An 18,061-nucleotide genomic window follows, 5' to 3' on the forward strand; every position below is an offset into this window, starting at 1 on the left:
AGCAGGGAGCCCGATGTGGGACTCGATCCCGGGACTCCAGGATCATGACCTGAGCCGAAGGCAGTCGCTTAACCAACTGAGCCACCCAAGTGCCCTACTCCTACTAGCTCTTAGTATTATGGACCAACTGGTCTTGTTTTCAGCTGACTTATGTCCCAGCTCCTCCTTCCCAGGGATGCAGGGGGTTCAATAAACAAGCAAAAAAAGGGATATTGTGAAGGAATGTGAATAAGTTATTAAACATGAGATGTCTCTAGCTGTGATGATCTGAGATATTCCATTCTCTCTTCCATGGTGAGAAGGAAAAGGTAGAAATTATGGAAAAGAAGGAAGTAGGAACTGAAGGGAGAAGGGATAAGAGAGGCAAAGAAAGAGAACATGGTGGGGAGAAGGACAGAAAAAGAGAAGAAGATGGGGAGAATGGGAGGAACTTAGAAATGGGAAAAGAAAGGGAGGAGAGATGGGAATAAGTAAAAAAAAAAGAGAGAGAGAGAAAGAGAGAGGAGGGAGGGAAAGGTAGGATGAGATGGGGAGGAGGCTGGAAATAGTGGGTGGGGGGAAAGGAAAGGAGTAGTAGAGGAGAAAGAGACTGGGGGTAGGCTATATCACCCTCTCCCCCTCCTGTTTGCTATCATTTACCAACCTTCTTGTCACCTTGTCTTCAACAACTTAGTTCTTTTGTAGTTTCTCTCTTCACTCTAATGCTATCTGATATAAACTTCTCCTTGGATGACAAATCTAACACCCTGGCCACTCGGTTCCAACCACAGGGCATGCTCTTGCCTCAGCCTTCTACTCCTGCAGTCTCACCCAGCTTGGGCCCACTCTGAATCTCAAGAGTATCAGAAACTTACAATCTCTGAAATCTCAATTCGAAATATCCCACTCAGAGCACTGGCATCTGTACTGCCAGTTCACTTGCTCAAATACCCCACTGCAGTCATTCTTCAACATTGATGCTTCTAATACCTTGGCCCCCTTCCTGGCTCTCCTCCACATCCCCACTGTCAGCCCTCATATGCCATCATTTGCTTTCTTTCTTTCTTTAACGATTTTATTTATTTATTCATTAGAGACAGAGAGAGAGAGGCAGAGGGAGAAGCAGGCTCCCAAGGAGCAGGGAGCCCGATGCGGGACTCGATCCCAGGACCCTGAGATCATGACCTGAGCCGAAGGCAGACGCTTAACCATCTGAGCCACCCAGGCGCCCCATCATTTGCTTTCTATATGGTTTTGATTCCATATACATCATTGCAAACATTCTCGTGCAAACACCATGCTGGTCCTCTCTTCCTCTGTTGTGCTTGCTTGGCAAAAACCCATCGCTGGATGACCTCAAGAATCTGTCTTCTCTCTGCCTGCACCTGAACAAACACCTTCAAATTTAAAATCCATGATCTCAAATACCAAGTGAGCTCTTAATATTGCTCAGAAGTCCTGATTATTTTTCTTTAGAAAACTTTTCCAATCTTAAAAAATGTCTATTTCATACCTTCTCTCTCCTCAAACATCCTACCTCAAAATCTTTACCCTTAGCTGATGTTGCCTTTTCTTTACTGAGAAAATACAATTTTCAGAAAGGAACTCTTCCTATCTTCAAACTTTCTTGCAACTGTGCCCTTCTTGCAACTCCTATTGCAAATCCATGTCTTTGTCTCTTAAAACCTTGTTTTAAAAACATTTTTAAAGATTTATCTATCCACGAGAGAGAGAAAGAGAGAGAGAGGGGAAGTGTGTGTGGGGGGGAGGGGAGAGGGAGAGGGAGAGAGAGAATCTCAAGCAGACTCCCTGCTCAACCCCACCAACCTGAGCCAAAATCAGAGCTTAACCAACTGGGCCACCCAGGTGCTTCTGTCTCTTAAAATCTTTGAAGTCATCTAAGGACCTCCATTTGCCCCTTGAAGCCCATCTGATTGTTCTTCTCAGGGGGTTGCCTGTCTCCCTTTCTATCAAATCATTCCCAGGAGCTTAAATACAAGCTCTACTACAGCACTGCCCAGTAGAACTTATTGTAGTGGGTATGTTCTGTATGAACGCTGTCCAATACAATTGCCACTACCACATGTGACCATTGAGCACTTGAAATGCGGTTAGTGTGACTGAAGAACTTAATTTTTATTTGTATTTAATGAGATTTTTCTCACATGCAGGCAGCAGAGAAATGGAGTTAAAGTTAAAGGGCTTCCCAATGCAATTAGAATATAATCCCAACTCCTTTCCATAACCAAAGGGCCTGAACGATCTCCCTGGGCCTACCTTTCCCACATTCCAGTCTCTGCCTCATTCCCACAGCTCTGGTCTCTCCGTCTTTTTCCAACACAAGCCGTTTTAGGTTTTTTTGCACGCGCTTTTGTTTTTGTGGGACACACTATTCTAGTCTTACCTGCTTTTGCTCTTCCCTATCCTTATGTCTGGGCTTAAATGTCACCTCTTTACAGGCTTTCTCTGACTACCCTCTACAAATCACAACCACCCCTTGTTATTCTTCCGCTTTTTTCCTTCAAAGCCTGTGTCGCTTTCTCCCTTCCTTCTTGACTATCTACCTCTTCTTATGTTGGCTTGTTCAGCTCGGCTACCGCCCCATTGGAATTTAAACTTCTCGCGAGCAGACAATAGGTTTCCTCTCGCGTGCGTCGCGTTGCAGACGCCAGCACAAGCCCGACACAAGGCGCGCGATGAAGGATCTGCGCACTGGACGAACTACCAGCGGAGGGATGAATGAGCCGGCAGAGGGGCGGGGACGAGAACAGGCGCGGGCCCGCACGGGGGGCGCTCAAGCGCAGCCCCTGAGGGGGCAGCGGAAGCCCCGCCCCTTCCGGCCGCGGCGCGGACACCTCGGCAGCCACGGCGGCGGGGCCGCGGCGGGCGCCGACTCGGCCCGCCCTCTTCCCCCCCGCCCCGCCCCGCGCCGCCGCCGGCCGGGCCGCTGTCAGCTCTCCTCAGCGTCGGGCCGAGGGGCTGTGTATGCTGAGGCGCTGCGACCGCAGTCTGCTGCACGTCCTGGGCCTTAGCTTCCCGCTGCTGACCCGCCGGCCGCTTTTCCTCTGCCCTCACCGCCTCATGAAACCGCTGGTCGTGTTCGTCCTCGGCGGTCCCGGCGCCGGCAAGGGGACCCAGTGCGCCCGCATCGTCGAGGTGAGGCCCGGGCAGCTGGCGCGCTCCCTGGGCTTGACGGGACGCCGGGTCGGCCTGTCCCGCCGTGCCGGACCGGCCTGTCCCGCCCTGCCGGGCGGTCCGCGCCTCCCCTGCCCCCCCGGATCCGCGGACTACGAGTCCCGGCGACCATTGCGTCGCCGGCGTGGCGGTGGTCGAGGGTCCTGAGGCGCGCGGCCTCTCGGGACTCGTAGTCCACGTCCGCCCGCCTCGGGGGCGCCCAGAATGGAGGGGGACCTCTTGGGGTCGCTTTGTTCCCGCGCCCCTCTTCCCTTAAAATTTGGGGACCAAGTTCGTCTTGAGAGTGGTCTGGGAGGGGGATTCAGGAGGATCAGCTTCCGGGGACCCCCGGCGCCCGAGGTCAGTGTGTCGCTGGCTGTGAGGTGGTGGGTGAAGGCAGCAGGAGCATGGGTTCAGGTTAGAGGCAGTGCGCGCTTGCAGCTGTCTGGAGGGGAGACCGGTTTATCCACTCCGCCCCTTCCTGCAAGCCCTCTGTAAACACCAACACCTCCGCTAACCTAACCCTGGTCTTAATCCTGGAAAGGAACCCCGGGGGGCAGGGTGTTGCTTAAGGTATTCTGTGATCTGCCCGGAGCACTTTTCTGACCCTGTCAACGGGCAGTACCAGCTCTAAGGCTCAGCCCGGATTCGTGTGGTCGAAAAGCCGAGGAGCAGAGTATGAGTTCAAGCTTCAACCTCTGGTCCCGCTGCCAACTCACGCTTTGTCCATGGCCAAGTCACTTCCTCTCTCCGAGTCTCAGTTGCACTCTAGACCATAAGAGCTCTGCACCAAGATTTAAACTCAGTGTAGAATACCCCCCAGCTCTAAAATTGTGTTACTTTTTTTGTTGTTGCTTCACGACGCGTTAAGGTTACCGGTTCAATTCTGTTAATTTTCGAAAGATAGACGTGGTTAGCTGCAGTGACACTGTGAGGAGAAAGGCTTATTGGAGAATCTGGGGAATGAAGTTGAAAGGAAAACAGGATATCTAGAAACAAGAGGCGACCAGTGGTCCTGTAAAACACCCAAACAATACCTGTAAAACTCGTGGACCACAAAAGTTTTGACCCAGAACTTCTAAAATAATGCCCTCCTCTGTTCCAGGACGTGGCTTATATTAGGGTTGGACTTTCGTTCCAATCCTGTGTTTGTACAATCCACTCCTGTCCTATATTTTATTTTTTAAAAAATTTTATTTATTTGTTTGACAGAGAGAGCAAGAGCAGGAACACAAGCAGGGGGAGTGGGAGAGGGAGAAGCAGGCTTCCCGCTGACCAGGGAGCCCGATTCCTGTCCTATATTTTATTCTCTAAAGAGCATCCAAAGAAAGTCAAATGGTAACATCTACTTCACTACTGTTTTACAGCTGTATTGATAATTACTGATCATTTTTAGGAATAAAAGTGGAACTAATTCAACCAAAACCCCCGTAAATATTTTTCTTCTTGTTTTTGTTGATTCTTTTAACTTTTTAAGACAAGTGGCAATTGAATGATATCGGTGTTTTTTTTTTTTTAAATATCTGAGATGACTCTTTCACGTATATAGCATAATAGGGGACGGAGAAAAGATTTCAAAGTCAAACACATATGGGTTCTAAATATCTGAGATGACTCTTTCACGTATATAGCATAATAGGGGACGGAGAAAAGATTTCAAAGTCAAACACATATGGGTTCAAACCCTAACTCTGTCGTTTACTGTTTTTCTTTTTTTTAAGATTTTTTTTTTTTAGGGGCGCCTGGGTGGCTCAGTCGTTAAGCACCTACCTTCGGCTCAGGTCATGATCCCAGGGTCCTGGGATCGAGCCCTGCATTGGGTTCTCTGCTCAGCGGGAAGCCTGCTTCTCCCTCTCCACTCCCCCTGCTTGTGTTCCCTCTCTTGCTGTGTCTCTCTGTCAAATAAATAAATTTAATTTTTAAAAAAATTTTATTTATTTATTTGACAGAGAGCACACAAGCAGGCAGAGTAGCAGGTAGGAGGGAGAGGGAGAAACAGGCTCTCCGCTGAGCAAGGAGCCGGATATGGGGCTCAATCCCAGGACCCTGGGACCATGACCTGAACCTAAGGCAGTTGCTTAACCAACTGAGCCACCCAGGCACCCCAGATTTTATTTATTTTTTAAGTAATCTCTACACCAACCTGGGGCTTGAACTCACAACCCTTTGGTGAAGAGTTGCATGCTCTACTGACTGAGCCAGCCAGGTGCCCCCACCCCCCCCCCCCCCTTCCTTTCTTCAGACCTAGGGAAGTTGTTACTTTTAGCTGGCCTTTCTCTGTGAAAAGAAAGAAATAATACCTATCTAGTATGGTATTTGTGAATATTAAATGAGGTAAAATATCTGGCACACACAGATGCAGATAATTTTTTTCCTCCATTTTAGACTTCCTGTTCTTAATTTATGAAGTTGGTTATTTCTACTTTGAAGTAATATTACTTTAAAAATTGGTTTATGACTGCTATATTTGAATGCATTTAAATATTTTGTTTCTGAATCATAATGTGGCTTTAAATATCCACACCCAAACTAATAATACTCAAATTACTCCACTGCTTTAAAAATAATCTATACATTCTGTAACTAGCATTTATTCTTTACTCTGTTCAGTAATGGCTAATAATGTTTTAAACCTGTTAATTATCAACTATAAGATTTCCATGATTAAATGTTTCATAATGTATTATTCTTTAATATTTTGGCAGTTATATAAGCTTAAATTGTTTTAAACTGTCATCTTCTTTAATGAAAATCATTGCTCTTGATTCCAGTTGCTGTAAACAATTAAATTGATTTCTACAAATTCCAAATAGCTTATAATTTAGCAATTGCTATCTCCTAGCTGACTAAACAATGGAATGTCCACAACAGTTAAGTCAGAGGTTTTTTTTTTACTCCTCCTGAGTCTTTTGAGATTTTATTTATTTGACACAGAGAGAGATACAGTGAGAGAGGGAACACAAGCAGGGGGAGTGGGAGAGGGAGAAGCAGACTCCCCGCCAAGCAGGGAACCTGATGCGGGGCTTGATCCCAGGACCCTGGGATCATGACCTGAGCTGAAGGCAGACGCTTAGCAACTGAGCCACCCAAGCGCCCTTCCTCGTGAGTGTTTTGTATTTTGACTCAATTTTTATTTCATAGGCAAATAGAAACTGAATCCTAAACAATTGTAATTTGGGGGACTAAGTTTTTTTCTGTAGGGAAAAAGTTCTGTAACTCAAGGTTAAATTCCCTATCATGCCAATGCTAATTTAGCTCACAGGGTACCTGAAATATGGCTGAAATAAAATTTGGGAAGGTGGGGAATTACATTGATTTCCAACTCAGGCTGCCAGAAGTACCTATTTGGGCCTGGCTATAGAATCTGAGAATATCTGGCCCTCCAGTGTCCTGGGGCATTGCAGTTAGTTATGAGCGTATAACGGGAGGGAAGCTGGTTTGTATGTATATATGTATTTATTTATGTATTATCTATCTCTTTCTTTTCTCTCTTCCCTCCCTTCCCTCCCTCTCTTCTTTCCTTCCTTCAGGTGAGTTGTACCTCTGTTACTTACTCTCCCAGACCTTGAGGAAGAAAAGGCAAATCTGATTCAGTATTTTGAAAGTGTTCTGAACTGGGATGGGAGAATTTGAGGGAGATTTGGGTGTTGGCTTCGCCCATTTATTTGTACCGTCTTCCTCAGTTTTGTTTTATTTTCTAATTGTTTCTAAGTCTGTGTCGTCTTGTACTCAATTTGTTTTTGAAAATTAGCAGTTTTCCAAATCAGTGCAATCCTTTCAGAGTTAAGTGCTTAGAGTTATTGTGGAATAACTTGTTACTAAAAAATCGTGGGGATACTAAATTTTTTAATTTCTAAAATTAAGCTTTATTTATATTGTTTTGGCTCAAGAAAAATAATGGTGCCATAACCTAAATTTTTCTTTCACAATAACCACAATTTTGCATGTGTTAGCTGGAAGGATATTTAAACCTCCCCTCTCTCTTTTTTTTTTTTAAGATTTTTTATTTATTCATTTGAGACAGAAATACAGAGAGAGAGAGAGCATGAGCAGGAGAGGGATAGGGAGAAGCAGACTTCTTTTTTTTTTTTTTTAAGATTTTATTTATTTGATAGAGACAGCGAGAGAGGGAACACAAGCAGGGGGAGTGGGAAAGGGAGAAGCAGGCTTCCCGCAGAGCAGGGAGCCCGGATGCAGGGCTTGATCCCAGGACCCTGAGATCATGACCTGAGCCGAAGGCAGTCGCTTAACCGACTGAGCCACCCAGGCGCCCCGAGAAGCAGACTTCTTGCTGAGCTGGGAGCCCACTCCAGGCTGGATCATAGGACCTGGAGATCATGACCTGAGCAGATGGCAGATTCTCAACCATCTGAGCCACCCAGGCGCCCCTTAAACCTCCTCTCTTTTAAAGATTTGCTTACATAAACAAATTATGCTGAAGCTTATCTCAATGCCAAATTGCTTTCTTTAGTACCCCAAAAGCATTCTTGTCATCTTCTGTGTCATAAGTTTCTCCAGGGACTATATGGGTAATTCATACTTTGTATGATCTTCCTACCTACTATGCTTAGAACTTTTGGGATGGTATTAACTTTAAGCATGTAGAAATCAGAAAATTGATTTTATTTGCCTTAGTGTTTCTAGTGCTGAACATTGTGCCTGGCACATAGTAAAGGCTTAATAAGTATTTTTTGAATCAGTGGTTTTAGAGGACACTAGTTTGTACTGTTGTAAAAAAGTTTTAAAAATTTGGTCCCCAGGGGGCGCCCAAGTAGCAGTTAGCTCTCCCAGTTTCAGGACAGAAATGCTTGAATGAGACCTAGCTCTGTCATACTCAGATTTCTTATGTAACACTTCTGCTTACTCTCAGTGAATAAATGGTATGGTTGTGAAAATCTGCTGAGTATTCTAAAATATCCAAGCTCCTGATTATAAATCCCCAAAGCAGATTATGGCTCATAGAAGAAACTTGATAGGAAGATCCACTGAACATTAAGCTTGTTTAAGAATAGGCCTTTCTCTCCTTTTGGTGGGATAGGATAGAGTAAGAGAGGTTTTTTTAATAATAGAAAGTTTAAATTATCTGTAAAAGAGATAGTCCACAGAATTCTTGACTCTTCTGCAGTACTACCTTTTTATTAAAGGTGGTTGTAACTTAGAATTTTTTTTTTTTTTGGTTAAGAACTTGTAGAAGGGGAGAATATATTGAGATATTACTATCATTACTTTTGAAAACTTCCTTTTTTTTTGCCTTTCTGTTTTTAATTACAAAAGTAATACATACTTGGTTGGGAAAAGTAAAATCCCCTCTAATTCTGATGTCACTCATATTGGCTGTCTAGCTTTAACTGCTTCCATGTCTCTTTCTCGATATTCTTAGAAATAAAAATGCCAGTGTATATATATTTTTTTACCTCCAGATGGGATTCTTCTATTTTCTACTGAATGTATCATGGATATCCTTTCAGGTCTTTACATATAGATTTAATTCATTCCTTTTTTTTTTTTTCTTTAAAGATTTTATTATTAGAGAGCTTGAGCTTGAGAGAGAGCTGGAGCAGGGGGGAGGGGCAGAGGCAGAAGCAGACTCCCCGCTGAGCAGGGAGCCCTAGGCAGGACTCCATCCCAGGACTCTGAGATCATGACTTGAGCCAAGGCAGACGCTTAATGGACTGAGGCACCCAGGCACCTGATTTAATTCATTCTTATTAGTAGCTGTAGAATATTCCATAATATGCATGTTCTATAGCATGGTTGTACCATTCCCCTATTGATGGACATTCAGGATAGTCTCCAGGAATTGTTTTGCTATTGCAAACAGTACTTCAGAAAACTTCCTTGTAAATATAACATTGCATATGGATACTGTTTTTGTAAGTAAAGTCCCTAAAAAGGAGGATTGTTGAGTCAACATTTTTAAATTTTAATTGATAATTGTCAGAATACTTTTCAAAAACATTATACTTATTACATTTCTGTCAGCAGTGTATGGTTTTTTGTTTTTGTTTTTTTTAAGATTTCATTTATTTATTCATGAGAGAGAGAGAGAGGAGAGAGGCAGAGGGAGAAGCAGGCTCCCAAGGAGCAGGGAGCCCGATGTGGGACTCGATCCCAGGATGCTGGGATCATGACCTGAGCTGAAGGCAGACGCTCAACCATCTGAGCCACCCAGGCGCCCAGCAGTGTATGGTTCTTTATTAGCACGGGATGGTTATCAGTCACTTTAATTTTTGCAAACTTGTAAATCTCCTTTCTAAAATTTTTCTGAGTAAATTCCTCATTTTTTCCAGTAAGTCCACAAAGGTGAAAAGGCATTATTTATTTATTTATTTATTTATTTAGAGATTTTTATTTATTTATTCCTAAGAGACAGAGAGAGAGAGGCAGAGGGAGAAGCAGGTTCCCTACTGAGCAGGGAGCCCAATGCGGGACTTGATCCCAGGACTCTGGAATCATGACCTGAGCCGAAGGCAGACGCTTAACCATCTGAGCCACCCAGGCACCCCAAGGCCTAATTTTAAAAATTTCCTTTTACTTGTCATTTATTCAGAAAACAGTTTTTTGAGAGCTAGGCACTGTGATTGTTGCTGAGATGAATAAAGCACAGATCCTGCTGTTGAAAGCTTTTAGTTAGTGTGGAGGCAAGAAAGTTAATTGGTGACTACATAGAGTGGTAAGTTCTATGATACAAATGTACTAAATATACCATTTAGATAAGGGACATTTAAATTTCAGTCCAGTGGGTCAGGGAGGTCTTCCCAGGGTAGGTGATATGTCTGAACTCAGTTTTGAGGGACAGTAGGAAAGAAGCAGCTGGGAGATGTGGGGGAATAGAGCACACTTAAAGCAGAGTTACCCTTGAATATGGTGATTGGAGATTTCATTTCTGAGAAAAGCCTAGTGAGAGTAAACCTATATGAGGTTGACCCAGAAAACACTTCCTGAGTGCAGACTGTGCTGTTATCTGTGTATGGGGGTATAGGCTTCTAGGGGCTTTCGATTTAGTAAAGATAGATAATACACTTAATAGAATTTTGTGAGAAAAGATAATGAAAAACTTTTGCAAATATTCAAGTTTAACATTACATTGTTTTATTTCTTTTTTAAAGATCTTATTTATTTGACAGAGAGAGACACAGAGAGGAAACACAAGCAGGGGGAGTGGGAGAGGGAGAAGCAGGCTTCCCGCCAAGCAGGGAGCCTGATGTGGGATCATGACCTGAGCTGAAGGAGGCTCCCCTAACATTACATTGTTTTAAAACTGTTTATCTTGTAGTTTTGCTTTCTGAACTGTATTGTAATGTCTTCAAGGGTGGGGACTCTGTCTTTTACTCCTCCTACCTGGTGTTTGAAATGCTTGCTCATCTTTAAGATCTTAGCTTACAGAGATTCCCAGACGTCTCAGTTCATGGTGCCCTTAGTGCTCAGTAATTTTTTTCGCAACTAAATAAGTTATATTTGTTAAGTAATTAGATCTGAACAATACTTAGGTATTTTCAAACAACTTGTGATCTTTGTCCATAGCTCCCACACCTCCCAAAACCCTTGGAATTTCCCCAGTGTTGAGAGTTAACAGAAGTGTTTCTTGTTATGTTAATGAGGTGGGAGGGGGTGCTGGTTGACAGGAAAACCAACTGTTCATTCAGAGGTTTGGAACGTTCAGTCTCACCCCTCCCCCTCACCTCCAGGGAGGGGAGTGAGCCTGGATGTTTACTCAATTGCCAATGGCCAGTGATTTAATCAATCAAGACTGTGTCTTGAAGCTTCCAAAAATGAGGACGGGGTTCAGAGAGCTTCTGGGTTGGTGAAAGATTCAGGGGGAGACCACTTGTCTGGAGAAGCATTAAAGCTCTGTGCCCTTGTGCTATGCATATATCTAGCTGTTCCTGAGTTATATCCTCTTTATAGTAAACCAGTGATCTAGAAAGTAAAATGTTTCTCAGAGTTTTGTGAGCCATTCTAGCAAATTAATCAAACCCAAAGAGGGGGTCTTGGGGCCCTCTAATTTATAGCCAGTTGGTCAGAAGTACAGGCAATACCTTGGACATGGGACTGGGCTCTGAAGTGGTGATGGTGGGGGGGCAGTCTTTTAGAACCAAACCTTTAACCTGTGGAAGTTGACCATATCTCTGGGTAGATAGTGTCAGAATTGAGTTGAATTTTCACACACTCTGCTGGTGTTCCGAGAATTGTGTAAGGGGATCCTGTCCCTCAAGTTGGAATTGGGTCCGGGAACCCCAAAGACTACCCCATTAGACCATAAACTCCATATCGGTGGAGAACCCTGAATTTCTGATTTACTCTCATATTTTTAGTGCCCAGCACAATGTCTGGCATAAATTGATGCTCAGTGAACATTTAAGTAGATTTTGAAGCCATTCAGATCTGGGTTCCTGCCCCTTGGTGAGTTACTTAAATTTTTGCTTTTTTAGTTTCTTCCACTGAAAATTTGGGATATTAATTTACTTTTCATGGTGATTATGAGGTTTAACCAAAAATGTCTGGCAGAGTGCCTAATACATGTTATTATTATTTCATATATGTTAGCACCCCCCACACACACTTTTGCCTACTCTGTGCTTAGCCATAAATAGTCAATGAAGGAAATGCTTTGAGCAGTGTAAGTAGCTATACTTTGGGTACATTTTGGTACAAGTAGCTACATTCTTAGTCATTAGACTGAAGAGAAATTGAACTGAAAGGATATGAATTAATGTCAAAGTGTCATACCTATGTATTGTCTGTTAGGCAATATGTAGAGTTCAGATTCTAGAGTCAGACTGCCTGGGTTTGGTTTTCATCCTAACACCTACTGTGTGTATGACTTCAGCCAAGTCATTTAATCTCTCTGGGCTTAAATTTCTTCATCTGTAAAATGGGAATAATAATATATAGTATCTACCTCATGGGGTGGTGTGCAGATTAAATGAGCTAATATATGTAAAGTTCTTAGAGTGGTGCCAGGCCCGTGGTATATCATACATAAATGTTAGCTGTTTTTATTATTATCATCGTCTTTTTATATGTTAATTTTATATATCCCCCTCCCTCATCTGCTTTCTTTGACTTGATTGAGATGCCTACCCCCATTTACTCCCTCCTACTTTGGTAGCTATACAGTCTGTTTTTAGTGTTTGCCCTAGAAATTTTAAGCATACATGTTACTTAACTTAAGTCTAATGTTGATTAATATTTTTACTTCCCCCCCCCAACAATAGAAATACCTTAGGATGCTTAAATGCTATAGTGATTTTTTAAATCCCTACAAATGACGTGTTAATGTTTTATAGCAATGATGTAATGTTTGTGTAGAATAACTCACATGTATACCAATTTGTCTATTCACCATTTGTTTTTGCATCTCAGAATTTCCTTCTCTTTTCCTTAACAAGTTTCTTTAATCTGTATGGGCTTGTGGTTAGGAATTGTTGCTGTTTTCTCTGCATGGTGGGTTCTCTTTTCTAGTAGCCACTAAGAATATCATCCTTTTGGGGTTATGACTTTTTAGCTCTTTGATCTGACCTCCAAACCTATTTAGGCCTCGGTCTTTTCCCTCTTTCCCCAGTCTGTGGGCCATTAAATCCCAGGTTCTAGCCATCAGAAATTTAGGGGTGGGGAAAGACCCTAGGGCGGCCACAACTCTAACATGCACTCACTCTAGATTTGTGCATCCTCAGTTTAGCTAAATCTGAGTTACTCCTTTAATTTTCTGCCAGCTCAGTCATGCATTGAAAAATAATATATCTATATGTATGTATGTATACAGGGTGCCTGGCTGGCTTAGTCAGTAGAGCATGAGATTCTTGATCTCAGGGTCATGAGTTTGAGCCCCACATTGGGTGTAGAGATTACTTAAGAGAATAAAGAAAAAATATTATAAAAAGTACTCCATTTGGGGTGCCTGGCTGGCTCAATGGGTGGAGCATGTGGCTCTTGATCTTCGGGTTGTGGGTTCAGGCCCCATGTTGGATATAGAGATTATTTTAGAATGAAATCTTAAAAAATACACACACACACACACACACACACTCACACATATCCAACTACATGGGTTTGCTATGCAGGGAGGAGTTTCTCTGAATGTACATGTATATCCTACCCCCAAGAAAATTAGATGCCTCTACCTAAGTCTTAGCTCAGAGCTCCTCTTCAATATCCGTTCTTTCCCTTATCCTTACTCTCTTTGAAATCTACTTGATGTACACCCTTTGGGTTAAAGTTTCAGTGACAGTAATGGGTTAATCTAAATACCACATTCTAGTTAAGATTCTGATGGGGAGAGGACTTCATTCCCTGAGGACCTCCCAAAGTCATGTAGGAGTACAGTATTTTTTCTAATGGTTGTCCTGAATTGAAATTCAGAGCACTTCAGAGAAGTTCTCTAGTAGTGGAGACTTTTAGATCAGGTAAGAGAGAAGGGGTGGGCATGGGTGATAACCGTCTTATTCTTCATGTCATGTTGGCCTAATCATACCGACTCTTGTTAACCTTAAAGCTGATACCAGTTGCCTTTGAAAATGTATTTGCTCTAACATTTCTGTTGCTTTAACCTGGCAAATCAAGAACATTTTTAGACTAAACATGTGATAAGAGCATCTAGAATTTAATAGAGATTTGAGTGGATGTATTGTTTGCCAACAGTTTTATGCTGCCTGGTAAATAAAGCTAACAAAACATGACTTTGGTAAAGGAAAAAACACCAGTTGTTACCTACCATTCTCAGAAACTTTCACTTTGAAGGACTGGGTCCCATGAATTGCTTTCTATGCCTGGTTTCCATGTCTTTTCCAGAAGACCCATAAGTTGGTTTTATTCATCATTAGGTTATATCTTATATCAACAAACAATTAAATATGCTTAACTTGGGGCTATACAAAAGACTGCTTCCCTGCCCCCTATCTGTTTGGAACTTCTATCATGTATTTGTCACTGGTGTGTGCCATTGGAAAGTATTATGTGTTTAATTTAACCCATAAGATTTACCTTTATAATTATGTATGGTTTAGGTAGATAACATGAATTAATATTTTCTTGGTGTCTACAGGGAGTAGAGAGACAGCCCAGAGGCTTTGATTATGTGATTGGGAATTGACTTAATGGCTAACATAGGTTTTTATATAGTGGACAATTTTATTTGCTACTTATTTAGTGATTATTGGGTGAGGCAGGTGTGGCAAGTGGAAATGGTAACGGTGTCAGAAGCGGTAGTGGTGTCAAAAGGCAAGAAGTGAAGCAGGGATGATCAGAATCTGGCTGAATGGTAGATAGGCCAAATATGCCTGGCTCTTTGTGTGTGGATAAAGTTCTCCTCTCATCCTATGCTAGGATACGACCGAATGATAAAGTACATCAACTCTGAGTTTCCTTTTTAATTTCTACCAGCAGATTCTGTTATTTAAAGGCAGTAAGTAGCTTGAAGGTGAAAGACTGTCTCTAGGCCTGTCACGTAGGAATTGCCCCAGATGCCCACTGTGGATTAATAGTCAGACTTGGATTCAAGTGCTGATTTCCTCTCCACTAACTGGCAGATCGGTTTATCTCAATGTTCCCTTTCGTAAAAGGAGGGGTATAGAAGTAGGTGGTCTTGCCAACTCTGAAACAAATCTGTATCCCAGGGCTTCAGTATTAGATAGCATGTAATCCAGTGTAGTCACACTCAGAGGCAAATTATCCAGTTGCCATGAATATGTATACCTTCTGTGCCATTCTGTGCTGTATGAATTGTGAGCGTCAAGGAATTGTATTTAATAAATTCCTGTGTATTTCATGTTTACATAGAGCTTCAGGCTGGTAACAAAGAATGTGTAAGGTGGGAAAAGGAATAGCTTTCTGAAATAGAATTGTGTATGTATGTATTTTTTAAATTACAAATATGTAAGAATTGGGGTATTAGGACCAACTTTCTTACAATATAGCATAGAATTAGAAAGCATGTAGACTTTGAAGTTAGATGTTGGTTTGAATCTCAGTCTACCACCTACAGCTGTATTCGCTAACTTCTGATTCTGTATCTTCATTTGTAAAGTGATGATAATGCCAATCTCACTGGGTTGTTAGGAAGATGAAATGAGGTGATGCTTCTACAGTGTTCAGCACAGTACATGATACTGAGTTTATAGGTGGTAACATTTATTACTTTAGAAAAGATCTGTAGGAAAGAGATCAAAAGTAATTTGGATAAAAGTAGTTTTGGGAAGCACTATATTCTCATTGTTGGCTGTAACATAAAGTGATTGCTCGTACTGATCAGTTTATAAATTTTAGAAAATCTGATACAGTATTTAGAGTCTGTGGAATATGAAAGATCTTTGTACTTGGAGAAAATATTTGGAGTTAGCTTACATTTAAAAATCCTAGAAAGGGGGCGCCTGGGTGGCTCAGTTAACGGTTAAGCGACTGCCTTTGGCTCAGGTCATGATCCTGGAGTCCCGGGATCGAGTCCCACATCGGGCTCCCTGCTCGGCGAGGAGCCTGCTTCTCTCTCTGACCCCTCCCTCTCTCATGTACTCTCTCTCATTCTCGCTCTCTCAAATAAATAAATAAAATCTTTAAAAAAAAAAAAAAATCCTAGAAAGGATGAGTGGATTTAAGGAAGTTTATAGTATAAATGCTATTTATATTCAAAATAGATTATTAGATGCCAAATGGAGCTAATGACCTAATGATGGGTTAAGTGTCATAAGCTAATACTATATATATATACTTTAAATGTCCTGTTATTAAAGATGTGCATATTTCTTATTTTGATTACTTTTTTATTATGCAAGTAGTATAGACACATTATTCAAAATTCAGAAAATACAGATACATAAAAATAAGAATACAGGGGCTCATGGGTGGCTCAGTCAGTTAAACATCTGCCTTTGGCTCAAGTCATGATCTCAGGGTCCTGGGATCAAGCCCCACATTGGGCTCCTCACTCAGAAGGCAGTCTGCTTGTCCCTCTCCCTCTGCCCCTACCCCCGCTCATGCTTTCTCTTCTCTCTCTCAAATAAATAAAATCTTTAAAAAAAGGGGGGGGGGGCACCTGTGTGGCTCAGTCTGTTAAGCGTCTGCCTTCGGCTCAGGTCATGATCCCAGGGTCCTGGGATCAAGCCCCACACTGGGTTCCCTGCTCGGCAGGAAGCCTGCTTTTCCCTCTCCCACTCCCCCTGCTTGTGTTCCCTCTCTCACTGTCTCTGTCTGTCAAAAAATAAATAAAATCTTTAAAAAAAAAAAAAAAAGTATAAAAATTACCAGTGATCTTACCATCCAGAGAAAGCTACCATCAATCACTATTTTCGGGCATATTCTTCCAGACATTTTTTTTTTTTTTTTAGTAGGCTCATGCTATCTGGAAGCCTGCTTTTTCACTTATAATATCATAAACATATTACTATGTTAATAAATATACTTATATAATCTATATAACAATATACAGTATAGATTAGATACGTTATATAATTAATTGCCTATTTTGGAAATTTTGTTGTTTGTGATTTTTCAGAAATTGTATTTTTTTTTAAAGATTTTATTTCAGAGAGAGAGAGGAGGGAGAGCATGCATGCATGAGCAGGGGGAGGGGAAGGGGCAGAGGGAGAAGCAGACTCCCTGCTGAGCAGGGAGCCCAATGCAGGGCTTGATTCCAGGACCCCGGGATCATGACCTGAGCTGAAGGCAGACGCCTAACCAACTGAGCCACCCAGGCGCCCCTGTATTCTGTTTTTTTTTTAAATAACTTCATTGAAATATAATTTCCATACCAAACGATTCACCCATTTGAAGTGTATAATTCAGTGGTTTTGGTATATTGCATTGTTAATTTTTTTAAATTGTGGTAAAATACAACTAAGATTTCTCATTTTAACGATCTTAAGTGTACAGTTGAGCAGCATTAATCACATTCATCACATACATTGTGCAGCTGTCACCACTTTTCTAAAACTTCTTTGATACACAAACAGAAACTGTGCCATATAGAGATAAGTTCCCATTCCTCTCTTTTCCCAGTCCCTGTTAACCTCTGATCTACTTTCTCCCTTTATGAATTTGCCTATCTTGGGTTCTTCATACAAGTGGAATCACAATATTTATCTTGTTGTATCTAGCTTATTTCGCTTAGCATACTGTTTTCAAGGTTCATACACATTAGCATGTGTCAGAACTTTCTTCCTTTTTATGGCTAATGTTTCATAGTATGAATATCATATTTTGTTTATCCATTTATCTGTTGTGGGACAGGGCTGCTTCCACCTTTTGGCTATTGTGAATAATGCTGCAGTGAACATTGGCATACAAGCATCTGTTTGAGTCTCTGTTTTGAATTCTTTTGGGTATATAGCTAGGAATATAATTGCTGGGTCATATGATGAGTTTCTCAACTTGTTGAGGAACTGCCAAACTGTTTTCCACAGTGGCTGTTAAGATTTTACTTTCCCATCAGCAATGTGTGAGGGTTCCAATTTCTTCACATCCTTACCAACACTTAATTATTTTTGGTTTAATTATAACCATCCTAATAGTGTGAAGTGGGATCTCATTGTGGTTTTGATCTGTATTTCCCTAATGACTAGCATGAGCATCTTTCCTGGACTTGTCGGTCATTTGTGTATCTTTGGAGAAATGTCTATTCAAGTCTTTGACCCATTTATTAATTGAGTTGTCTTTTTGTTGTTCAGTTATAGGAGTTCTTTATTCTAGATATTAAGAAGCCTTTGTCAGATAGATGATATGCAAACATTTTATGTTTAACCTTTTGAGGAACTGCTTGACTTTCTCAAAGTGGCTGCACCATTTTACATTCCTACCTACTGGGTGTAAGGGTTCCAATTTCTTGACGTACTGGCCAACACTTCTTATCTTTTTTTTTCATTCGTTTGTTTGTTTTTTTTAATTTTTTTTTATTTTTAATTTTTTTAAATTTTTTTAA

General features: G+C 41.7%; 1 protein-coding gene across 1 annotated transcript in view; it reads left to right on the top strand.

Annotated features, from left to right (window-relative positions):
• The first annotated feature begins 2,835 nt into the window (after positions 1-2,835).
• Positions 2,836-18,061, top strand: part of CMPK1 (cytidine/uridine monophosphate kinase 1) — a 38,647-nt gene continuing 23,421 nt past the window's right edge. The window contains 1 exon segment of the mRNA XM_021683890.1: positions 2,836-3,135. Coding sequence (XP_021539565.1) covers positions 2,965-3,135 — 171 coding nt within the window. The 5' untranslated portion in view covers positions 2,836-2,964.

Source organism: Neomonachus schauinslandi, chromosome 4, assembly GCF_002201575.2.
Source record: "Neomonachus schauinslandi chromosome 4, ASM220157v2, whole genome shotgun sequence".
Taxonomy (NCBI): domain Eukaryota; kingdom Metazoa; phylum Chordata; class Mammalia; order Carnivora; family Phocidae; genus Neomonachus; species Neomonachus schauinslandi.